A 26,436-nucleotide genomic window follows, 5' to 3' on the forward strand; every position below is an offset into this window, starting at 1 on the left:
GCAGCGAGGGCGTCGAGCATACAAAGAACCATTCAAAGCAGAACGCGGCCAGCTCCCTAAGACAGTAGCGCACAGATGTTTGGGAGCCGGGACGCAGGCACGAACATCTGGCTGGTGGCACGAGAACAGACAACCGCTTCAGGGACCATCGACACTCAGGACGCGCTCCGGAGCGGGATGACTGCGACAACAACAGTGACAGTGACAACAGCGCTGATGCACATGGCGCTCTCCACGTGCAGGCCCCGCTCTGAGGACCTCACGTGAATTAACCCCACGCGTCCTCACAAGACGCCTTCACGCGGGGACAATGGTTTCCCCCGTCTCAGGGTCGAGGCCGAGGGGCTCGCCCAAGGTCACCCGGTGCGGCAGGGGCGGAGCACGCTGGGCCCCGGAGGGCTTCGGGGACAGTTCTCCGAGTCGCCGGCTCCTCTTCCCGGCGGACTCGGGCGTCCTGAGAGTACGCCGTCCGGCCACCGTCGCGTCCCTGGGACACCGCGTGGCCCGCACTGGGCAGACGCCGCGCGCGTCCCCGCACAGCCCGCCCCCCAGGCCGAGCCCGGCACGCGCCCCGCGCCCCCGCGGAGAGGGCCCCGGCGTTCGACGCGGGCTTTCTGCCCGGACTCGGGGCGGGACGGGCGCCGGGGTCCAGGCCTCCGCCTGTGGCGGGGAACAAGCGCCCGGCCCGCTTCGCGAGGAAAACGGAAAAGGGGATCCCAAAGGGGAAGCGAGGCTCGGGAAGAGCGCTGACGCCGCAGCCCTCGTCCTCCGAGAGGCCCGGCCGGAGCCGAGGGCGCCCCCGCTCGGAGCGCGCAGGCGGCCGCCTCCTCCCTCCCCTCGGGAAGGCCGGGCCCGCGCGGCGCCTCGCTTCCGGCCTCGCGGGTCGCGGCCTCTCTGCGCGTCCCGAGGCCCGGCTCCCGCGGCCGCGCGGGCGGGGCGCGGCTTCTGGCTGCGCGCCTCTCAGGAGCATTACGGCGGCGCGGGCCGGCCGGGACCCGCGGCCGCGGGGGAGGGAGCGGCGGGCGGGACGGAGCACGCGCCGCCGCCGCCGCCTCAGCAGCCATGGCCGAGCGCCGCGCCTTCGCCCAGAAGATCAGCAGGTAGACGCGGCGCGGCGGGGCCCACGGGCCGCCGGACAGGCCGCGGGCCGGGCCCGAGGCGGGTGGGTGTGGCGGCGCGGGCGCCGGGGGCCGCGGCCCGGTGGGCGGCGGCCGCCTGCCTCAGACCCGGCTCCCTCGGCCCTCCCTCGGCCCGGCCGGCTCTCCTTCGGCCCGCGGACCCGCCTCAGCGCGGCCCAGGCTCCCGCGGCAGCGCCTCGCGGCGCGTGGGGCTGGTCGGCCGCCGGGCCGCGCCTCCAGCATTCTTTGTGTCCCCGCCCGGGCCGGTGGCCGCGGCACCCGCCCTCGCCCGCCGCACAAAAGGAGCGCGCGGGCCCCTCGGCCGCGCCCCGGAGACGTGCGGCCGGAGCGGGCGGGTGCCTGGGGGCTTGGGGCCGGGGCTGTGGGGCCGTCTCCGCGGGGCTGGTGCGCGGGGGGCTGTGGGGCAGGGCCTGTGGGGCAGGGCCTGTGGGGCCGGTGTGCGGGGGGCTGTGGGGCAGGGCCTGTGGGGCCGGTGCGCGGGGGGCTGTGGGGCAGGGCCTGTGGGGCCGGTGCGCGGGGGGCTGTGGGGCAGGGCCTGTGGGGCCGGTGCGCGGGGGGCTGTGGGGCCGTCTCCGTGGGGCCGGTGCGCGGGGGGCTGTGGGGCAGGGCCTGTGGGGCCAGCTCCGCGGGGGGCTGTGGGGCAGGGCCTGTGGGGCCAGCTCCGAGGGGGGCTGTGGGGCCGTCTCCGTGGGGCCGGTGCGCGGGGGGCTGTGGGGCAGGGCCTGTGGGGCCAGCTCCGAGGGGGTCTGTGGGGCGGTCCCCGGGGCCGCCTGCCCCTCCCCGCACCCCGGTCTGGAGGCTGAGCTCCGGCGGGGCTCCCCGCGGCGGAGGGACGTCTTTGTGGGATCTCCGACTGCAGGAGACACGAGACGTTTCTGGCTCTGAAAAGACCATATTTCTGTGAATTACGAGGTGCCAAGAAAAGACAGAAAGGAGGCAAATGTGTTCCTTTTTTGACAACGGTGTTTCTCTGGCTCTGGGCCTTTTGCCGACGGTTCTTGGAGATGTTGGGATCTACCGAACAGGCCCGTCCTTACCTGCCCGGGCTTCCATAGTTGAACTCCGTTTTGGCGCATTTTTGATTTAAAGCTAGCATCTCTGTAATTTTAGCTTTGTGCTTATTTTTTCTTCATTCGCGCTCTGAGACACGCGTTTCGTCGTCTCCTTGGGAGGCGGCGCGGCGCGTGCTCGGCCTTCTCAGCGGCTCCTAAGTTTTGGGTTCCTCGCCTGGAAGATGGGTGTCACAGCAGTGTCGCGACGGCGAGCTGTGAACGGTGCAGTGTCTGCTCTCCATTCGTGGAGTGTGTCCTCGAGAGATAGGACAGACACCCCCCCAAGAGATAATCAGTTTGCAAAAAGATAACCAGTTTGCAAGCCCACGCAACCTTCAAGTGAGCGTGGCTTTGTAAAATTGTAAAATTAAGTAAGGCGCTGGACTCGGAGACCCTGGGAGGCGACGATTGGTAGCTGATTGGATATGGAAGGCCAGGAGGACGGGCAGTCTGGGCTGGTCCCCAGTTTTGTGACCTGGGCCCCCTGTGGTGCTGGAGGCAGTCTCGGAGGTGAGGGGGTGCAGAAGGAGACGGGGTCTGCGGGTGGGACTGAGGCGGGCTGGAGATGCTGGTGCAGTTTGGACCTGCCGCTTTTGAGGTGCTCGCGGAGCTTCACAGAAATGCCTGTTAGGTTGTTGGTGCAGGTGTGGGGTGCAGACAGAGACAGGGCTAGAGATGAGGATTTGCGAGTCGGCAGCAAGCCGAATTGTGGAAACCAGAGAAGTGGATGAGATAGTCCAGGAGGAACGTGCAGACTTAGTTTGGAGGGAAGACCAAGGACAGAACCGCTGTAGATGATGAAGTGTTGTCTGCTTTTTGTGAATGGAAGGTGCTTTCCCCCTTGTTACCAAATATGGCTGAGCAACACTTCTGAATAAATTCTTGTTCTGCTTCTCAATTTCCTCCTTGAGGAAGTGTAGTACCAACTGGAGACAAGCTGCCTGGGCTTGACGTCCTAGCGCTGCCCCTCGCTGAGGAGACCCACCTCACCTCACTTCTGCCTGGCTTCCTGTCTATAAAGTGGGGATGTCAGTAGGGTCTACCTTATAGGGTGGTTGTGAGGATTAAGGAAATCAGTACCTGTAAAGTGCTTGGAACAGTGTTTTTTACATAATAAGTGCCCAGTAAGTATCAACTGTTTTTTTATTATAGTGTTTATAATGTGGCTTAGGACCTTCTCTGGGAAGTGATAATCCTTTTTATCATGTGCATATATGAAATTTGTTGCTCTGTGAAAAACCTATTGCTATTTAAAACTTTATTTTTTTTAAAAGCTTTATGATCAGAAACCTTAACTTTAAAAAGAATTAAACTGATCTGTTCTGGCTCAGTTATTATCTAACCCTTTGTATTTAGTGCTGTTATTTTTTGAGACTGTCATTTGATGATTTATTTCTCAAAGCTCTTTATTTTGTATCACTGATTGTACTACTTATCTTAGCTCATCCTGGAACAGCAGCATGTTTATTTTGTCCGTATCAAGTATTGCCTCTTGTCTAGTCTCCCTACTTTTTGAGGACAAGGCACGTGCGTTATTAACCTTTATAAGTACCCCTTAGCATATAATAGGTACAATTTATGGAATGTTGACTGTAGATTAATGATCTAGGATTTTGTTTGGGTTATTTTGTCCTGTCACTTGATATTCATCAATAATGATGAATATTTGTTTATACTTAAAGCACTTTTTACTATATTCTCATCTTCATAACCCAGAGAAACAGAAGAACATAGTAAAGAAGACAGACTCCAGGTCACATTGCACAGGTTGAAATTCTGCCTATATCATATAATAGCCGTGTAATTCTGGGCAGTTGATCTAATCTCTCTATCTTGGTTTCCTCGTCAGTAAAACGGGGATAAAAACCTTCATAGCGTTAATGTGAGGATTAAATTAGTTAATACATGTAAAAGACTTAGAACCGTGCCTGAAATATAACAAGCATTCAAAAAATATTAGCTGCTGCTATTATTATTCTATTATTTACTATTCTTATTATTTATTATTTGTTTTTTTCCCTCCCCAAAGCCCCAGTACATATTTGTGTATTTTAGTTGTAAGTCCTTCTATGTGAGCTGCCACCACAGCATGGCTACTGACAGATAAGTCATGAAGCGAACCCAGGCCACCAAAGCGGAGTGCACTGAACTTTAACCGCTAGGCCATCAGGGCCAGCTCTATTACTAGAATTATCATTCCCGTAATCCAGATGAGGCATTGAGGCCTAGAGAGTATGAGATTATTTGTCTAAATTGGGACTCAAACACTAGTCCTCTGATTTCAGATCTTATGCTCTTTTTTATTCAGCTATATTTCTTTTTGCAGAATATCTTCTGTGGTAGTTCCAGATATTCTAACAGTACCACTGTTAGCATCCCAAAAGTTACCCTTGCCTTCTTAGTCTTTCCTTTGTTAACTGGGTATCATTTTGCTGCCTAAGAAGCAGAATTTAATGAAAGACTTCCATCAGGTCTTTATTTCTGAGGAAAATCTTACATGAGTAGAATTTCCTGAATATAGGCTTATTTATAACCTCTGTTGTTTTTAGTCTTGAATCTGTTCATAACTCTAGCTGGAAAGGCCCAGCCTTTGAATCTACTGAAATCTACTTTGTTCTGTTCATTATCTCACTCTTGACCAAAGTAAATCCTTTCCACATAGTATCAACTACTTCACTGCTGCCTGGTTCATCACTTTGGACACATACAACTCCCCGACCTTTTGGGAGACTAGAACAGTCCAGAGGTGACTTTTTATTAATTAATGTATTCTCACTTGAATTGAGGTTTGCTCCATGTCATTTCTCGAATTTACCATCTTTGTTTCCCTACCTCATCTTTTACTGAAAAGTTTGAGACCATCTAACAGGAGTCCTTCATTTTAACCACAGCATACTACTGCCCCAATATGTCATTAACTATCTTTCTCTTGAGCCTGAAAGGTATCTTGTCCCTAAAGCTTACCTGTTTTATTGTTCTTTGAATCCCATACCTTGCCACCTCCCTCAGAACCTTGATCTCAAAATTTTCCCCTTCCTTTCTAGCATCTTCAATTTGTTTCTTTTTATGGATGTTTCCCTTAAACCATAAGACTTACTGTGCCTTTCTCATCATAAAACAAAGAACCATTGAACCTTCTGGCATTTCTAGCTGCCAACCAATCATTCCTTTTTCTTTTCTAGTCCCATTTCTCACATATATGTGGTATAATCATAACCACTTCCTGCTTGTTCTCCTCCTCATCAATCCTTGGGCCGTATGGCTGTGCTTACTGTGGTGCCTTATGTGTACTTGAATTATAGAACCCTTGAGGATTAGCAACCTTTGACTTTTTTCTTTACTTCATCACTGATTTCATGAGCTACTTTAAAAAAAAATTTCTCATGCCTGCCCCCCAACCCTCCCTCCTGTTTTATATTGCTTTTCAGAGCTCTTTGATGGCTGGTCTAGGTCTTTTTATCTCCAGTGCTTAGCACGGGATCTGTGTATACTGGACACATAAGTGTTTGAGTGAATGGAACCGTGCCACCTTGGAGCATCTTTTATTACCTCACTTCTAGATGACCACAACAGGGTCGTAGCTGATCTAGTCTCTCCCTTCTCTAATTCAGATGGGTTGTAAGGGAAGCACAGCTTTTATCATGGTATTCTTTTGTTCAGAATATATAGTGATTTCTTATGGTGTTAAATCCAAACTCTTGCTTGCATTTTAAAATTCTCTCTAATCTGGTCCTCCTCTGGGGATTTATTTTCTAGCTTACATTTTGGACCAGTTGGTCTGCTGTTTGCACTGCCTGCCTGCAAATGCTTTGCTCATTTCCATCTCTAGGACTATTCTGTTGTCTTTTCTTTTTGATCTGTCCTTCCTCTTCTTTTCTAAATCCTACCTTTTCTTCAGACTCCTCCAATCCACTCTTTTGACTTTTGGGATAACTATTTCCTTGTTTTTCTTTATTCTTACCACCTATGAACGTATCCCAAAGCAATATTAGTTTTTCTGTTTTTGAATTCATTTGAAGAGAATCATACAGTATGTTTGTATGCTTTTCTTTCTTTTGCCCAAAATTATATCTGAGAGCTTCATGATGTTCATTCATTTTCATTGCTTTGTATTTATTATTTCATTGTATAAGTATACCCCAATTTTACGTTCTACACCAGATGGACATTTGGGTTGTTTCCAGTTTTTGACTATAAAAACAGTGTTCCTATGAATATTCCTATGCATATTTTCTGGTACACGTGCGCATGAGTTTCCCTGGGGTATACTCAGGTGTGGAGTTGAGTCTTAGGTATTTTATTGCTCTTCATAGCAGTTTTATTTGTTAACAAGTTTTTTAGGTGATGCCAAACGGTTTTCCAAGATAGCTGTAGAAATTTACACTCCCACAGCAGTGTTGCTTTACAGAGTTTCCGTCCTTTGGTATTGCCAACTTTTTCATTTTTGCCAATCTGGTGGATGCCTGATGCTGTCTTCTTGTAAAGTCTTACTTTGGGGGCCGGCCCCGTGGCGGAGTGCTTAAGTTCACGCACTCGGCTTCAGCGGCCCGGGGTTTCGCTTGTTGGGATCCTGGGCGTGGACATGGCACCGCTCATCAGGCCACGCTGAGGCGGCGTACCACATGCCACAACTAGAGGGACCTACAACTAAAATATACAACTATGTACTGGGGGGATTTGGGGAGAAAAAGTAGAAAAAAAAAGATTGGTAACAGTTGTTAGCTCAGGTGCCAATCTGAAAAAAAAAAGTCTTGCTTTCTATTTTCTTGATTACTAATGAGATTGAGCCCAGTTTTGTATGTTTATTGACTGTTTGAATTTACTCTTTTGTAAATTGCTGATTTAAGTCCTTGCCCTCCCCCTTGTTTTTTCCATTTGGATTCTTTCTTACTGGTTTGTGTGAGTACTTTATATCCATTCAGTGTGTTAGTCATTTATTGATTATTTGTGTTGCAAATATTTTTTCCCACCATGTAGTTTTAATCCTTTTTATGGAGTCTTTTGAAAACTAAGTTTTCAGTTTTAATGCGATTTATCAGTCTTTTTTTTTTTTTTTTTTTTTTTGGTGAGGGAGATTGGCCCTGAGCTAACATCTGTTGCCAATCATCTTCTTCTTTTGCTTGAGCAAGATTGTTGCTGAGCTAACATCTGCGGCAGTCTTCCTCTGTTTTATGTGGGATGCTGCCACAACATGGTTTGACAAACAGTGCTAGATCCGTGCCCGGGATTTGAACCTGTGAACCCCGGGCCGCCAAAGCGGAACACATAAACTTACCCACCACACCACCAGGCTGGCTCTTTTGATTTTTTTTTTGGTAGACTCTAAAACAGGAGGTGCCGGCTGGTGGGGTAGAGGTTAAGTTTGCGCATCCTGCTTCGGTGACCTGGGGTTTGCAGGTTCAGATCCCAGGCACGCACCTACACACCACTCATCAAGCCACGCTGTGGTGGCATCCCACATACAAAATAGAGGAAGATTGGCACAGATGTTAGCTCAGGGACAATCTTCCTGACCAAAAAAAAAAAGAAAAAATAGTTTAAAAACAAACAAAAAAACCCCCAAATCCTATCAGAATTTGATTGGGATTGCATTGAATCTATACATCAATTTGGGGGAAAAATGACATCCTTATGTTATTGAATTTGCAATTGACGATCATGGTGTAGCTCTCCATTTATGTAGGTCTTTATATTGTACAAAGAAATTTTATAATTTTCTCTGTAAGATTATTGCATATCTTTTGTTAGATTTATTCCTAGGTGTATAATGATTTTGTATCCAGCTATATACCTTGCTAAACTCTTGTTAATTCTAAAAATGTATCGGTGAATTCCTTTGTATTTTCTATGTAGACAACATTTCATCTGGAAATCATGAATTTTTGTTTCTTCCTATCCAAATCTTATAGCTGATTTTTTTTTGTCTTGCTCTGCAGAATATTACCTTGCATTACTGTGCAGATTATTACCATTTCTATTCAACATTGTATTAATATTGAGCATCCTCTCGTTTTTTTTATTATCTCAAAGGGAAAGCTTTCTATATTTTATTTAATATTAAGCCTAATAGTTTTGTAGGTTTTTTTGTAGATACTCTTTAAGTCTGGTTTCTCTAGAAAACAGAGACTGAGACAAAAATTAAGAGTTGAGGCTTTATCTGGGAGGCATAATCCCAGGGCATCAAAAGAGAAAAGGGAAGTGAGGCCGAGAAGGATGGGAAACAGTGTAAGGTGATACCTCATCTCGTTGGCCACTGCTTCACAAAGTGCTGGAGAGAGATTGTTTGGAAGGTGTGCTTGCTTGGCCACACAGGCTGTCTTTGGACAGAGGGAATAGTTCCTCAGATCAGTAGATGGAAGTCTGGAAGAAGAGGAAATTTATCTACCTGCTTTTCTCCTGCGTCCTCTTTTCCTTTAGTCAATTCAGTGCACTCAGAGAGTTAACTCCCCTTCACTTGTGGGTTGCAGTATTTGGATCCCTTTGGCAACCACTCTAGATGTCTCACTACGTTTTCAGTGGCTTTTTACAGAGGAAATCTTTTGGTTGCAAATGACAGAAACTCAAATCAGATTAATTTGCACACACAAAACAGTGTTGACTCATGTAACTGAGTACATCAGGTCCAGGTATACAGATGATGTCAGCAGACCTCTTACTTCATGTCTTGGGTAGATTTTCCACTGAATGATTGCAGTGAGCGCTGACAGCCCCAGGCTCAGATCCTACCAGTTTACTTCTGGCAGAGAAGACCCAGGAACTCAATTATTGGTCTGGCTTGGGTTACATTACTGTGTTCAGGGATGTAGAGAAGTCTGCCCAGTCCTGGGTCACGTGTCCTTCTCTATGGCTTAGAGGAAAAATTATGATGGTGTCACCACCACCCAATCTCAAGGAATGAATGCCTTACCAAAAAGAGGGGGTTTCTAACCATAAGAAGGCGGGTGAGAGTGCTGGTCACATCAAAAGAACTGATTTCTTTAAAATTATCATTTTAAAGTTATTCAGCATCACTATAATTATTTAAATACAAGTATATACCTCCAATACGGTGTTGAGTAGAAGTGGTGAGAACAGACATCCTTGCTTTCTTCCCAATCTAAGGAGGAAAGTGTTCAGACTTTCACTGTTAAGTATGATGTTATTTGTAGGCAGATGCTGTAGGAAAGGGAAGGAGGGGACAAAGATTTGAGAAGTATTTAAGAGTTAGGATGAACAGGATTTAGCAACTACTGGTGTAGTTTACACGGGGATATAATTTCTATGTTTGTGGGTAAGGAGATTCTGCCTTTATTTTTATGAAGTAGGGTGGAATTGAAGATAAATTTATCTTCTTTTGAGGGCATTGACTTTTTACAGTAGAGGTTTTCTCCCCTTCCAGTTTTCTTTTTGGTTACCAATTTCAGATCAGTGTTAATTTTTCCAAATGCTAAAATTTTGAATTCTTTTTTTCTATTGTTACAATTTAATATGTTCCATGAAGTAGGGAGCAATATTATCACCATGTTTTAGTTGAGGAAATTGAGACAGTGAAATGCTGTAGATCAGAGTGATAGAGACATCGAAGTCTCTTTATTACAGTGCTTTCCAAATCTTAGACCTAGATGTTATCCCAAAATAGTGTCAGATGGGATACGTGAGTCATCTGACATTTTTTTTTTTTTATCGTCCCTACAAGGAGCTATATACTAAGTGTTAAGTGTCTTAATAAGAAGGACTTTGCTTTTACAGATCAGCCTGTATGTGTTTTTGTTTTCTTGGGCCTTTGGTGGTGACTGGTCCATTCTGGACCTAAATCCCTCAAGAATGTAACGGAAGCTAACTTACAAGCAACAGTGCTTCAGATGGGAGTTTTATTTAGCCATCCATGAAAGATAGGAAACAGATCATAACAGTTGTGATAAGTTGTTATAGGTTTCCTAGTAATACGTTAGTATACCATTTTTGCTGGATGTCGTTGACCTCATAGGCTAGGTTTTGGAGAATAGAGAAATCATTAATATGAACTATAGCTAGAATCATTTACTTTTGGAAACTTCCTTCCATGGAAAGAGGCCTTAGGAGCTTTATGTAGCTGAGTTCAAACCCTGCCTCTACTTTTCATAAGTTTGGAAAAGTTACTTTATTTCTGAAGTTTATCTAAAAATAGCTGTTTTGTCTGATTATAAAATAATATATTTTATATATGAAATATGTATATATAAAAGATATAAAATAATATACAAAATAATATATTCTGATGCTGCAGAAAATTTGGAAATACAGAAGACCCAAAAGAGAAAATAAAAATCACCTATAATTCTTGATTTAGACAAAAATCTCTCACGGAGCTTACATTCCCATGATGATGTTTGCAAAAACTAGAAATAGCCTAAATGTCTACTCATATAGACTGGTTAAATATGTTCCAGTTTATCCATATCATCGACTCTAAAGCAGATAAAAGGAGAGCAGTAGATAAAGAGTGGGGGCTCTAAGTTCAGATATGGGTGCTATTCCTTATTAGTCATGTGACCTTAACCTTTTGAAATTTCAAGATCCCTAATATAGTGTCTACTTCATGGGGTTTTTCTGAAGATTAAATGAGGTATAACAAATGTAACGCTTTACACAGTATCTGGCACATTGTAAGTGTTTGATAAATATTGCTAGAGTTTTTATAATAATTATTAATTTATGTGCTGATAAAGATTCCCAAGATAATGTTAAGTGTATAATATGTCAAGAATATAAATGTATAAGGTATCAAGAAAAGGTTATCGTATGATGTTACATGGACATTAAAAAATAAGGATTTCTTATATACATGCTGATATATACACATCTTTTTATTGAAGGATACCTAAGAAATTAGTGGTTACATTTGGGGAATAGGACTGGGGATTGGAGATGGTAGAGAGCTGTACCTTTTCTTTTTACCTCTTGGTAAAGTTTGGATTTTTTTTTTTTTTTTTTTTGGTGAGGAAGAGTGTCCCTGAGCTAACATCTGTGCCAATCTTCCTCTGTTTTCTATGTGGGATGCCGCCACAGCATGGCTTGATGTGTGGTGTATAGGTCTGTGCCTGGGATCCGAACCTGTGAACCTCAGGCTGCCAAAGCAGAGTGTGCAAAACTTAATCACTATGGGGGCTGGCCCCGTGGCCGAGCGGTTAAGTTCGCGCGCTCCGTTGCAGGCGACCCGGTGTTTCGTTGGTTCGAATCCTGGGCGCGGACATGGCACTGCTCATCAGACCACGCCGAGGCGGCGTCCCACATGCCACAACTAGAAGAACCCACAACGAAGAATACACAACTATGTACTGGGGGGCTTTGGGGAGAAAAAGGAAAAAATAAAATCTTAAAAAAAAAAAAACAAACTTAATCACTATGCCATTGGGCAGGCCCCTAAAGTTTGAATTTTTTAATGCCATCTACCTATTCCTTTTATTTAATTTTTAAAAAAGTGTCTTTCTTTATCAAGTTGTCCTCATCTTTTCTCCATATTGGAAAATCTTATTTCCTCTTCTTCTCACAGTCACTTTCCTTACATCATTGAAGAGCTTGAAAGTAGTTCTGGAACTAGGCCTTTGAGGATATGCTGAAGACATAATAGAGACTGCTTTGAGATAAGTAAACATGTTATATCTCTTATTAAAAAATTGATTAAAAAAAACGAGTTTCACATAGACTAGGAGAGCATTTTGTTTCAGTAGTGGTTTTTTTTTTTTTTTAAGATTTTATTTTTTCCTTTTTCTCCCCAAAGCCCCCCAGTACATAGTTGTATATTTCTCGTTGTGGGTTCTTCTAGTTGTGGTATGTGGGACGCCACCTCAGCGTGGTCTGACGAGCAGTGCCATGTCCGCGCCCAGGATTCGAACCAACGAAACACTGGGACACCTGCAGCGGAGCGCGCGAACTTAACCACTCGGCCACGGGGCCAGCCCCTTCAGTAGTGGTTTTTTACCTTACTAGTTAACAAGTGGGATAATAATGATGTCAGCTAGACTCTTAAAGAAAAGCTTATACCTTTACAGCTCTTCTGAGGATTCAGTTTTTTTCCCCCAGCAAATATTTATCTATTTGACAGTAATAGATAAAAAGGTTTACTTTCCAATCAGTTAGAAGCCAATAATACTTACGGATTAGTTTACTCTGAAAGGCATTTGGAAAGTTCACACACTAGGTTGTCTCTAAATTGATTCTTACTCCTCACCTCTTTTCTCTCTCTCCACTCTTGCACCTGTCTCTGCTTCTCTTTCTCTCTCCATTGTCTTAGACATTGAGGAGTTAAAGATTAATAAGCTGTGGTCCCTGCCCTCAAGAAGCTTACATCAATAGCTCCGTTCTGGCATACTTGTTTTGTTTTGTTTTTCTTTGTGGCTGAAGAAGATTTGCCCTGAGCTAACATCTGTGCCAGTCTTCCTCTACTTTATAGGTGGATTGCCACCACAGCGTGGCTACTGAGTGGTGTAGGTCCGTGCCCGGGATCCAAACCTGTGAACCCGGGCTGCTGAAGCCAAGTGCACTAAATTTAACCACCACACCACGGGGCTGGGCCCCCCTTTCTAGCATTCTTATTGAACTACTTTTTTAGGGCAGGAACTATGAATTTCTCTCCACATAGTCCCATTTTTTCACTTCAGTTTTGTAAACGTTTATTAAGCATCCAGAAGGAATTAGGCACTCTGCTAGAAGGTTCAAAGGTAAATAAGATGAAGTTTTAATTGCTTAGTTCCTTGCAAGGAGATAGGTAAAAGGATTTCAAAACAATTTAATAGATGCTCTGACTAAGTTATCACGTTGAGATAGTTCTTAATAGAAAAGTGCCACCACACAGTTAAAGAATATAGATTTTCTGTAATGGCAGAAATTAATCTGGTTTGAGACATTTGTACAAAATAAGAGACAGCATAGCATACTGCATTCGAAAGTGAAGTTTCCTTGTCCTCCCTAATTCCTCAGGAGGTTGCAGAGTTGCCCCTGAATAGTGAGAGTGTGTCAGGCTGGAGAAGCCAAATTCTTCATATTTCGCTGTACCTTTTTTCCCCACCATACTTTTGTATTTGAGGGTTGCATTACTACTATTCTAGAAAAACCTACTTTGCGGTTTATCTGCTTCTATCACAGAGAATGTTTGTAGACATTGGGCTTTCTTACCGCTGCAAACTCTGTGTCAGCAAGGCCAGATTTTTCTTGTTCCACGGTAGAAAGCAGTCTGGCTAGTCTGTGCCTATCTGAATTAGCCTCCTGGAAACTCCATTTCCTTGAATGTGTAGGAATAAACACAGAGTGCTTTGAAAGCACAGAGGAGTGTCTAATCCGAGTGAAACAGAACAGAAATAAGCAAGCAAGGCTTTATGGAGGATGTGACACACCTTGTGAGGGTGTTTGCCCCGTCTGTACTCCATATGTAATTTGCTAGCTGTCCCCTGCCAAGGCAGATGAACAATAACTGAAAGTGAGCTGTTTTCTTTTTAAGATTGGCACCTGAGCTAACATCTGTTGCCGGTCTTTTCTTTTTTCTTCTTTTTCTCCCCAAAGCCCCTCAGTACACAGCTGTATATTCTAGTTGTGAGTGCTTCTGGTTGTGCTATGTGGGACACCACCCCAGCATGGCCTGACGAACAGTGCCATGTCCGCGCCAGGGATCCAAACTGGTGAAACCCTGGGCCACAGAAGTGGAGCATGCAAACTTAACCACTCGTCCACGGGGCTGGCTCCCAAATGAGGAATTTTAAGCTAACTTACAGACATTATTTGCATCTCTAAAATGTAAGGATGTTTTCCTTCATTACTATAATACTGTTTTCACACACTGCAAAAAAAAGAGTAATTCTTGAGTATGTGATACTTTGTCCATGTTCACATTTCTCATTATTCCCAGAAATGTCTTTTATAGCTGGTTTGTTCAAATCGGGATCCAGTTAAGAACCATGTGTTGGGGCCGGCCTGGTTGCGCAACAGTTGGGTTCGCATTTTCCGCTTAGGCGGCCTGGGGTGTGCAGGTTGCCATCCCGGGTGCAGACGTGGCACTGCTTGGCAAGCCATGCTGTGGCAGGCGTCCCACATATTAAGTAGAGGAAGATGGGCATGGATGTTAGCTCAGGGCCAGTCTCCCTCAGCAAAAAAGAAGAGGATTGGCAACAGATGTTAGCTCAGGGCTAATCTTCCTCAATAAATAAATAAATAAATAAATAAATAAATAAATAAAACAAAAAACATGTTGCATTTGGTTATATCTCTTAAGTCTTTTTTTCCACTTTTAAATAGACTTTATTTTTTAGTCTTATCTTTTTTGTGGTAAAACTTAGCCCACTGCCTTTATTTATTTATTTATCACTTTGATTTGTTGAAGAGACTTGACTTATAGAATGACCTGTCTTCAGGTTTTTGTCTGATTTTAGGTCAAATATTGGATCATGTTCTTTTGGGAAAGGAAGAAGATATTCTCTTATAATTTAGGAGCATAACTAACTGGAATTTTTGGCCTACTCTTTCCACTTTGCAGTTAATATTAATAGCTTATTATAAGTAAAGAAGACTTGAGTGTATTGCTTTAGTATATGAGCTATCACTAGGAGTAGGAAAAACTGTTACTGGAAAAACTAATCTATGATAAAAGATTTTTAACTGATATCAGGAGCTATATTTATTCATCACATTTCCTGTCTTGTATACTTTGGACCATAGTTTAGTTAAGGATATTGTTTTTTATTTGGGGAGATTTCCTCACCACCGTTCCATGAAATCTTTTCATAAAGAAAGTCTCAGTGTAAATACATCCTTTGTCTGGGTTGCAGACAGTTTTATTGATTGCTATTATAGCTCAGTTTTGAAATGGTTCTTATTTCCAAATTATTACTGATTTTCATCTTTGGGGAAATTATGTCATGTAGAAATAAGACAAATATTTGTAACATGGGGATTATTTTTTATGTCTCTGTTATTAAAAGATTGTTTATTTTTGAAGTAATCGTATTTCACTTATTTTGAGTTTCACTTTTTAATATCTTCTGAAATCAGGGTTTGTCTTCCAATTAATTGATGGTGTGATGGTTAATTGGCAAGGTTTTTCTTTCTTAGCTATACAAGTAATGACACATCTTAACAATTAATGACATCTTGAATTTGATGAAATACAGCAGTTTATGATTCATATTACTCATGAGTTAGCCCCAGAAACACAGAGGTAGTGTTGAGGTTGGTAGACTGAATTGAATAGTACTGAGGATATTTGTTCTGTGTCTCTCTCTCTTTTTAAAGGCTTTTTCATATTCTCATCTCAGTCTTGAGAAAAGAATCAGGAGATTGTAAAGCCTTTAAACTAAACATAATAATGAATGCTCACAATATCTAGGCTTCATTAAAAGGCCTAACGGGAGTCCCAAACTGAAATGAATGTGCTTGTCTTTTCACATCTAGAGGCTTTACAGAGTTTGCCCTTTGCTCTCTCTTCAATCTATATTCTCCTTCAAAGATTTCATTCTCTCTCTAGCTTTCATCTCTAACCTCTGTTTTCTTCACTCTCTTTTCTTCTTCCTTGTCTGCTTTGAGTTAGCCTTGTTTATTTACTTATTTTTTTTTTAATTAAAAGACTTTTTTGGGGGAGCAGTTTTAGGTTTACAGAGAAATGAGTGGAAAGTACAGAGTTCCCATATATGCTCCCTCACCAAGATTCCCCTATTATTAATATCTTGCATTATTGTGGTAGGTTTGTTAGAATTGATGAGCCAGTATTGATACATTATTATTAACTGAAGTCCATGGATTACGTTAGGTTTACTCTTTGTGTTGTACATTCTGTGGGTTTTGACAAATGGATAATGACATGTATCCACCATTATAGTATCATACAGAATGGTTTCAATGCCCTAAAAATCCCCTGTGCACTGTTTATTCATCCCTTCCTTCTCCTCCCCACTCCAATCCCTGGCAACCACTGTCTTTTTATTGTCTCCATAGTTTGCCTTTTTCAGACTGTAATATAGTTGGAATCATACAGTATGTAGCTTTTTCAGATTGGTTTCTTTTACTTAGCAATATTCTTTTAAGGTTCTTCCATGTCCTTTTCTGCCTTGATAGCACATTACTTTTTATTGATGAATAATATTCCATCATGTGGTTGTACCAGTTTGAATATTACTTCCAAGTTTTGGTAATTATGAGTAATGAGTTAGCCTTTTAAGAAACGCAAGTTTGATCTAAATGATCACCCGTAAAAAAATGTTGAGCTAATTCAGTATCTTGAATCTTAAAGAATAACTCTTACTTTTGTATTAGAAATTTCTAATTGAGTGGTTGGGTCGTAACAATGCTCAATAAATGTATGTAGAATGATTGAATATGAAAAAAAGGAGGTATAGAAGAGAGGAAGGAGGGGAAAAGATTATATTGTAAATCTGGATGATTTTTGGAAAATGAGAGTGCCTAGAAATTCAGTTGGAAATATGAATGGGAACCAAAATGTTCAAGACTCTGAATTCAACCATTAGCTTGAGAACACCCCAAAACAAAAGTATCATTAAGCTGGCCTAGAAACCAGGCCATTAGAACTGTCTCACTTTATGTACAATGGAATGATAGGAAGAAATTAGGGTTTATTTTTGGGAAAATAGTGAAAGAACAGAGGCAAGTTTTATAAAATAGGGAAGTGGCCAGTTGATATTGACATCAGGAAATACTTGTCCCAAATCTATGAATAGTGGTCTTTATTTTGTGTTCTTAAGTTACGTTTTCTACTTGAAAATATTACTAATGTGAGGAAGTTATTTACTTACTGGATTTTGGACTCACTGAGTATTTTGGCTTGTGGTTTTATGGAATCTAAGGAGTATAGAGATTAATGAGCTATAAAGGCATTTGAATTTCTAAAATATTTTTGTCATAGAAATGCTATTTAAGAAATTTGAGGGGCTGGCCCCATGGCCAAGTGGTTAAGTTTGGTGCTCTCTGTTTCAGTGGCCTGAATTCGGTTCCTGGGTGTGGACCTCTGCCACTCATCGGTGGCCATGCTGTGGTGGCGACCCACATACGAAACAGAGGAAGATTGGCACAGATTTTAGCTCAGGGTGAATCTTCCTCAAGCAAAAAGAGGAAGATTGGCAACAGATCTTAGCTCAGGGCAAGTCTTCAGGGGAAAAAAAAGAAATTTGGAATACGGTTATGCCCCCAAAGGGTCAGCAACCAGCTGGAAATGGTGGAACTTCTAAACTCTAATCCTGATTCAAATAAAGACTTATCTGTCAAGTTATGTTATAGTAATGTCTTTGTGGTTTACTTCATTTGTTTTTAAGTTCAGTAGTTCTTATATTTCATTGGGCTAAACATTAACCTGTTTTGAGTGCCACATGCTAAATATTTTAGGGAAAACAAGGATGAATGAAACCGCTGCCTTTGTTTATATAGAACATACATGAGATGTGGAAAAAATAACTAGGAAGGAGGAAATGCACATTAGGTTATGACAAATGCTCTAAGAATTTGAAAAAAGGTGATATGATTTTTAGTTGTGGTGAGCCAAGAAGTTTGTGTGGAGTCCTTGGCATTTGTGTTTTACCCTTAAAACCAGTTAAGATTTGAATTTGTGGATATGAGAGAAACGTTTCTAGGAAGCAGTTTATATTCATTGACAAGAATTTGGGGAGGTATATGTAAGGCTGGAAAGGCACCTATGGTCAGCTTATGGAAAACCATTAATACCAGAGTATAAGGTAATTTTTTATTACTCAAGTAAAAATAGGGAATAGTTTTCTGGGGCATGAATGAGGAGCTAGTAATATTAAAAAGGAAAAAAGTTTTTGTGCTCCTAATTCTTATCATACATTGATTGTAAAGTATTTTGGAATTGATTTTGTATCCTTAAAATATATACGTTTTAATATACATCTTATTGTAGCCTCCAGTGCTATCATAAGCCACAGTATGTTCCCCGAAATGCCATATACAAAAAAAACATTATGTAGGTTGGCTGTCACTCTTGTGCCCTACGTCAGCATTATAAAGATGTTTTAGTGTAATTATAAGCAGTATTTACTGAAATATCCTATGAATTTATAACTTTCTTGATATGCTGAGACCTTCTTATTCTTTTAAATGAATCTTTAATATACTTAGCTTCCTTCCATTTTAAACTATGTTGTTTTATTTTTAAAAGTAATGTATTTGCTTTCTTTGTTATAGAACTGTGGCCGCTGAAGTTAGGAAGCAGATCTCTGGACAATACAGTGGTTCTCCCCAACTGCTCAAAAACCTCAACATTGTTGGCAATATATCCCATCATACCGCAGTAAGTCACATATTTAAAACATGATACTTAACTGGTATTACTGACTCGGCCGTGAAAAAATAGTGGAAACATAAGAGCTAGTAGATTGGGTTCCATTGCTAGTCTCATAACCTTATTTGTTCCTCCCTCACTCTTTCCTGAAATTTGAGTAGGGGAGAGTGTTAGGAGGTGTTAGAGAAGTATTGATTTGCTAGTCACCTTTGAAACTTTACGTTCAGGATTTTATCAACTCTGGAATTTTATTAGAACTTCCCAGACCCAAGCTGATTCATTACATGAAAATTTCGAAATCCATTCTAGAAATAGATGCTGAAGTAAATTAAATATTTATGTGGATTTGTAGTAATATCTGAGCTCTTTAATAGAAAGGAATGTATAATTATTGAATCACTGCTTTAATCCAGGTACTGTATCAGAGACGTAAATACATGTTTTCTTATTAAAGAAGCTGACATGAGGATAATCAGCTTTGATTAAAACATTGGTATTTATTAGTTATAGTAGGAATATGAATTAAAAATATACTGCCATTTGTCAAAAAATAAAACGGTAATATATATTACTTATATATATATTAAGTTATATATTATATATATATTAAGACTTTCCATTTGACTATGAAAGGGTACCAGTTATTAAACAAACATGGTATGCCAGAGCATAACAGTTTGATTGGCTTGTAATGACATGTTTATAATGTTTATATTATTAAATTTTAAAATATGGAGTTTACTTTTAATCACAATAACATGCTGATTGGACAAATTTTAGAATATGTGGATTTCTGGCTGATTTCAGTGTAAATGGAGATGACCCTTATAATCCCTTCTGAGTGTTCTGAACTCCTCTACTGATGTCCTGCACCCTGAACTGCACCTCAGCTCTTCATTTCCATAGTCATACCCTTGATTTAGTCATTAGGAATAGCTGTAACCCCTCTGTAATCTCAGTTTTAGGCTTCCTACATTCTGACCACCATCTCTTGTCTTTTTTGTTCTGTTTTTCTGGTGGCCTGACTCCAGCTGTCCTTCAATCCCACCAGGACCTAGAATCCATGAGCCTGTAACTTTTTCCTGTCCCTTACCCCTTGATGTTCTCTTTTCTTTCCTTATGAAACTTAAATTATTTGTTGATCATTATCGTTACTTTCTTCCATATACCCTTGACTTCCTTAACTTCCTCTCATGTCGTTGTACCCCTTGGTACAAACTCGGTGCTGTTTAAATCCAACTCTTTGCTTACTTTATGCCTGTGCTTGGGCAGCTGAGTGTGGCTAGAGAAAAACACACAATCCCGTTGACTGGTCTGGCTTTAAATTTGTGACCACTAACTCATGAAGGCTTTAATATTGCCAGGCACACATTATATTTTCCTGGTCCATTCATTCTCCCACTATTTTAGTTGACTTATTTCGTGGCTACTGCTCTTTCCTGAAACCCCTAATTGCTCTAATTCCCCATTTTCACTCTTCGCATGACTTGCCTTCCTATTTCACTGAGTAAATTGAAGCAGTCAGAAGAGAACTTCCACACACTCCTACCACCATATGTATTCACTGTTATCCTCTGTACCCGTATAGTCTGCCTGTTTATCAGTTGCTATGGACGAACCACTATCGAATAAGTGGAGGGATTAGCTAATCCCAACTTCTCAGTTACTCAAGCACAGTACTTTGGTAATTCTCCCCTTTCTTTTGTATCATTATTTTTTTCCTCTCTATTTACTGGATCATTCTCATCAGTGTACAGATATGTTATTAATTCTCCCACTTAAAAAAATCCTGCTATTTTGCCCAACTTTTCCACCAGTCTTCAACTTCCAGTGTTTCTTTGCTCTTCTTTGCAATAAAATTCCATCAAAGGGTTGTCACAGCTTGTTGACTTCAATTTTTATTCTTGTATTTTCTCTGAAATAGTACTTTTTAAATTGAGAGAATCTTCAAACATACACAGAAGTAGAAAGACTAATATAAACGTTGACACTTTACTTTAATCACAATACTGTTAACAAACTTAAAAAATTAACAGTAATTCCTTGTTATCTTCTAATATTCAATGCTTGTTAAATTTCCTTGATTATCTTATAAATATATTTTTTAGTTGGTTTATTCAAATTGGGATGCAAACAAAATCCACAGATGGATCACGTGAGCTAAAAAAACAGCAAAAAAACTAAAGCAGTTTCTCCCTCCCCCAACTTAACTTTGTTTTTATGCCATTGACTTGTTGAGGAAACTGGATTAGTTGTCTTACGTTATTTCTTGCCTTTTGGATTTTATGTTTGCTTCCTTGTAGGCTTGTTTCTCTGTCTCCTGTATTTCCTGTAATTAAGTAGATTCTGGTTCAACTGTTTTGAAATTTCTTTCTTTTAGACTTGTTTCTCTGTCTTCTGTTTCCTATAACTGATTAGATTTTGGTTTAACTTTTTTTTTAACATCTTGAAGTTTAATTCACATACGATACAATTTACCCATTTAATTTTCAGTTCACTGGATTTAATATATTCACAGGTAGGTGCAACTATCACGTCAGTTTAGAACATTTTCATCAAAAAGAAACTCTAGCCATCACCCTTTTAGTCCCCTTGCTCCCAGCGCAAAACAACCACTAATCACATACCAGAGTTTTTGACAGCACACCAGAAAGGATTGAAAGACTGAACTAACTAAACTAACGCTAAACATGTCAGCCAGAATTCCAGTGTGGTGTGGTTGCTGAAGTAAGATGACGTGGTGTGTTGCCTACGAGAGATTGTGTTGTGCTTCACTATTGCTTTAACCTTGCTTAGGGCCCAGCCACTGTCTTTTATGAAATCATGTTGCAATCACCTCCCTTGGGTCAGTAAATAAAGAATCTTTCTTTGGAGTTTTGCAAAGTAATTTATAATTGGAAGCAGCTCATCACTACATCCCAAGATTAACCCAGGCAGGTGTCTTTTTTTTTAATTTTTTTTTTCTGCCTTTTCTCCCCAAATCCCCCCAGTACATAGTTGTATATTTTAGTTGTGGGTCCTTCTAGTTGTGGCATGTGGGACACCACCGCAGCATGGCCTGATGAGCAGTGCCATGTCTGTGCCCAGGATCCAAACTGGCGAAACCCTGGGCCACTGAAGTGGAGGGTGCGAACTAACCACTTGGCCACAGGGCTGGCCCCCATCTTAACCATTTCCAAGTGTGCAATTCAGTGGCATTAAGTACATTCACAATATTGTGTACTGTCACCACTATCCACCATCACTATCCATTTCTAGAACTTTTTCATTATCCCAAACTGAATCCCTGTACCGATTAAACAGTACCTCCGTATTCCCCTGTCCTCCCACTTCCTGGTAGCCTCTGTTCTATTTTCTGTCTCTAAGAATTTGTTTATTCTGTGTACCTCATATAAGTGTAATTGTACAATATTTGTCTTTTTGTATCTGGCTTATTTTATTCAGCATAGTGTCTTCCAGGTTCATCCATGTTGTGACGTGTGTTAAAATTTCATTCTTTTTTAAGGCTCAATAATATGCCATTGTATGTATATACTATGTTTTGTTTATTCATTCATCTGTAGGTGGATGTGGGGTTGTTTCCATCTTTTGCCTGTTGGTAATAATGCTACTATGAAAATGAGTGTAGAAGTATCTGTTTGAGTCTATTTTCAATTTGGGGGTTTATACCTAGAAGTAAAACTGGTGGATCATATGGTAATTCTATGTTTTTTGGTAAGTTTTTTTCAGAACCACCAAACTGTTTTCCACAGCAGTTGTACCATTTTACATTCCCACCCACCAGCAATGTACAAGGCTTCCAATTTCTCCATGTCCTCTCCTGCACTTATTTTCCATTTTTTTTATAATAACCATCATAATGAGTGTAAAGTGGTATCTTGTGTTACATACCAAGCCTTGTTACAGCTTGGTGAAGTCTGACTCCCCTCGTGGCCTTTGCTGTTGTGCATATGATGGGACCACAATTTTTCACATGATGTTTGGCTGGAGTAGAGCAGTTATTGTCTAAAAGTTTTCTGTTTTGCTAGGCTGCGCCTTTCTTGGTCCTTTGGCTGGATAGGACAGGCTTTTTTTTTTTTTTCCCTGTGCTCCTTTGTATTCTGGGTTGTAGACTTCTCTAGCTCTAGGTCTGGAGTATATAAGGCAAAAAGAAATTTTAGGTAACTCACTGTTGTGCCGTTCCTTGGGTCTCGAGGTCTCTGCCGGTCTGTCTTTTCCTTTCAACCTTTTGGACCCTTCTTCTGTTTATTTTATAGTAATGTCTAGGGTTTGTAGTTGTAATGGGTGGAGAGAATCTGGAAAAGGATGTCTACTTCATCTTCCTAGAAGTGGAAGTACCTCCTAATGACTTAATGTTGAGTGCTTTTTCATGTGCTAATTGGCCATTCCTATATCTCGCTTTGTGAAAGCCTCAGGATGGTTTGTCTTTTTATTATTGAGATGTAGGACGTCTTTATATATTCTAGATACCAGTCCCTTATTAAATATATTTTGTAAATATTTTCTCTTGGTGTGACTTGCCTGTTCATTTTCTTTTTTTTTTTTTTTTTGAGGAAGATTAGCCCTGAGCTAACATCTGCTGCCAATCCTCCTCTTTTTGCTGAGGAAGTCTGGCCCTGAGCTAACACTCATGCCCATCTTCCTCCACTTTATTTGTGAGATGCCTGCCACAGCATAGCTTGCCAAGCGGTGCCATGTCCACACCCAGGATCATAGCCATTGAACCCCTGGGCTGCCGAAGTGGAATGTATGCACTTAACGGCTGTGCCACTGGGCTGGCCCCTCGTTATCTTTTTCGATGAGGGGAGGGAAGAGCGGCTCTGAGCCACTCCTCCTCTTTTTACTTGAGGAAGATTGTCCCTGAGCTAACATCTGTGCTCATCTTCCTCCATTTTGCATGTGGGACAGTGCCACAGCATGGCTTAATGAGCAGTGCTTCGATCCGTGCCAGGGATCCAAACCCACAAACCCTGGGCCGCCAAAGTGCAGCATGTGAACTTTAACGCCTATGCCACTGGGCCAACCCCTTGCTTATTGATTTTCTTAACTGTCTTTTGATGTCTCAAATTTTCTTTTATGATTATTACTTCCTATGTCATGTCTAAGAACTTTACGTACTGCCAAATGGTGAAAACATTCTTCTTTGTTTCCTTCTGGCAGCTTTATAGTTTTACCATTTATGGTTGTGTCTGTGATCCATCTCAGTTTAATTTTTGTAAATGTTGTGGTGTAAGGATTGAGGTTCAATTTTTCCCCTCATATAGATATCCAATTGTTCCAGCAACAGTGGTTGCAAAAGATTTCCCTTTCCCTGCTGAATTGCTTCTTTCCAACTCTATTAAGAACGTGCTGATAGCGTATTATGTACTTGATAGAGTAGGTAAGATAGAATGCTTATGAGAGGTAAACCCATGAATTTTAGAGCTTGAAGACCCAGTGTTAAATTTTGTTCTATCATTTTGTCACTATTTTCAGAAGTTAACATCTTCAAGCACAAATGCCTTTATCTGTAGAATTGAAATAGTAATTATCTTTAACTTACAGAGCTTGAGGGAGGTTTAAATGAGAAAACACATAATGATAATAATAGCTACTATCTTGAGTGTTTATGATGTTAGTCATTCATTATTTCACTTAATATCTTTGAAATGAAATGTCGTTGTTCTACCTATTACTAGTTTAGTCTAAAGAAGCTAAGGAATGCCACGAATATTCTTTTATTGCTAATGGATGCTTTTAATAGGGTCTGTGTATTGTTTTTCTTTGGCTGCTGCTAACAGATTACCACAAACTGAGTGTCTTAAAACACAGAAATTTCTTCTCTCACAGTGCTGGAGTCCAAAAGTCTGAAATCAGAATCAGTGGGCGGAAATCAAAGCTTTGGCAAGGTCATATTCCTTTCAGAGGCTCTCTTCAGAATCAGTTCCTTGCCTCTTTCAGTTTCTGGGGGCCTCTTGTGGCTGCATCACTTCTGTTTTTAAGGCCAGAATCTTCAGATCTCTCTTTGCTGTGTCTTCATATGACTTTCTCCTCTGTGTGCCCCAAATCTCCCTCTGTCTCTACACAAGGATGTATATGATTGCATTTAGCACCCACCCCACTCACATAATCCAGGATAATGTCCCTATTTTAAGATTCTTAATCGTATCTTCAAATATCCTTTTATTTTTTATTTTATTTTCTTTTCTTTGGCCACATAAGGTCCATGGATTGGTAAGTGGAGAAATATGGAGGACCATTTTTCAGCCTACTACAGTCTGGTTATACACTCTTGCTAGGATAATTGACAGTATCAACAGATAAAGTAAAAGCACTATTTATAAACTTAGCAGTGAAAATCTCAAAGATGTAAAAAAGAAAAACCCTCCAATGAATGTTTTGTCACTGTAAAGTATTATAAAACTGTTACTTATTATTACTGTTCTCATGTGAAAGATGCAGGCAAAGTCTAAGCAAGAAGATTCAAGAGAGTATGACCCAAAGCATAGAGGCGTCCAAGAAGGCCAGCACCTTGTGGTTTCTTAGTGCATCGACTGAATATCTGTTGACATTTTAGAAATCACTAGGTTAAAAACGTATTATATTTCAAAAAATAATTTTTTCTTTGCTTAAAGTTTTAAAATTCTTATATCCACCTCTTCCTTTTTACCCACCTCTCATGCCTGTCTCTCTTTATAAAGGTGCCCCTTACTGAAGCAGTGGATCCAGTGGATTTGGAAGATTACCTCATTACTCATCCTTTACCTGTGGACTCTGGGCCTTTAAGGGATTTGATTGAATTCCCTCCAGATGATGTTGAAGTTGTTTATAGTCCTAGGGACTGTAGAACCCTTGCTTCAGCTGTACCTGAAGAAAGGTATGGAGACTTTTACCTATTTTTGGTTTTAGTGTAACTATAGAACGGGTGCCTTCCATTATGTTATTTAGATCCTGTTTCTTATGGTGATGTTGTTTGCTAGTATATGAACAAGAACTCCAGCAACCAGATTCACAAACAGCAGTGTTCTCCTGTCTAAATTATAAATACATTTTCTTTTTCAAAATAGTGAAATGGATCCACATGTTAGAGATTGTATAAGAAGTTATACAGAAGACTGGGCAATTGTGATCAGAAAGTAAGTTATATGTTTATTATAACATTTAAAAATACTGAGTAAGATCTATAAATGGATTACGGTAGATTAATAATAATTATGACACTAAAATTCATTTAAAAAATAGCTAAAGAAGCAAAAGAAGAACCTTGTGTATAGATATTTTCTTCTTAGGAGTTCCACAATTACTTTTACTCACTTTTCTTATAAAATAATAGATTTGTGGTGATAGTATTTCTATACTATCAGAGATCATTAATAACTAATAATATATATTAATGATAATGATTTGTCTAATTCTTTTGGGAAATCATGGGTAGATATTGATGAATAATTTGTATTTCTCAAAAAGAATCCAGTTTATTGAAATTTAAATAGTTAAATTTAATAGCCAGTTTGCCACATCAAGCTGTTTGAAAGATCTCTGCCTTTTGTTAACTAACTAAATATTTACAAGTTCCTGACCTGTGCATCTAATCAGGTAAATATTTGTAAAAAATAATGTTTTGTTCTAACACAAATTTCTTTTTCTAATGGATGGTGTTTGAAATATCAAGTCATATTAAGAAATAAAATAAAACTACTTTGCCTTTGCTAATTTACACAATGAAGAGGGTCTTCATACTGAAACTTCCTAGCCTTATTTTACTTTTCTGAAGGAAATATAATGACTGAAGTAGTGGAGAATTCTGTTGTGATATTATAGTTTTCAGAAATGAAGTAATCTGTGCCAAATTGTACTAGCAACAGTGATGTATCCATTGCTTATTGTTTGCCCTTATGGTTGCTGTCTTATTTCACTGGGTTTAATATTGTGCTGAGCATCACTCTTGGGGATACTGCTGACGTGCTTTTTAGTTTTAATGTGACCTAATACAAGCACAGCCTACTACCCTTTA

General features: G+C 40.9%; 1 protein-coding gene across 27 annotated transcripts in view; it reads left to right on the forward strand.

Moving 5' to 3' along the window:
* Nucleotides 1–757: 757 nt before the first annotated feature.
* DOCK7 (dedicator of cytokinesis 7) overlaps nucleotides 758–26,436 on the forward strand; it is a 204,159-nt gene continuing 178,480 nt past the window's right edge. For 18 of the 27 annotated variants that reach the window (XR_011532364.1, XR_011532365.1, XR_011532366.1 and 15 more), the window contains exons 1-4: nucleotides 931–1,100; nucleotides 18,347–18,452; nucleotides 25,124–25,299; nucleotides 25,490–25,558. Coding sequence is in view for 20 of the 27 variants with exons in the window: in XM_070591929.1 (XP_070448030.1) it covers nucleotides 1,063–1,100; nucleotides 18,347–18,452; nucleotides 25,124–25,299; nucleotides 25,490–25,558 (389 nt within the window). In the remaining 7 variants the exon portion in view is untranslated. Of the gene's footprint in view, nucleotides 1,163–1,865; nucleotides 2,702–18,346; nucleotides 18,453–25,123; nucleotides 25,300–25,489; nucleotides 25,559–26,436 lie in introns of those variants that run through there. The other 9 variants (XR_011532369.1, XM_070591940.1, XM_070591941.1 and 6 more) reach the window with 6 other exon arrangements.

This window comes from Equus przewalskii, chromosome 24 (genome assembly GCF_037783145.1).
Source record: "Equus przewalskii isolate Varuska chromosome 24, EquPr2, whole genome shotgun sequence".
NCBI classification, from domain to species: domain Eukaryota; kingdom Metazoa; phylum Chordata; class Mammalia; order Perissodactyla; family Equidae; genus Equus; species Equus przewalskii.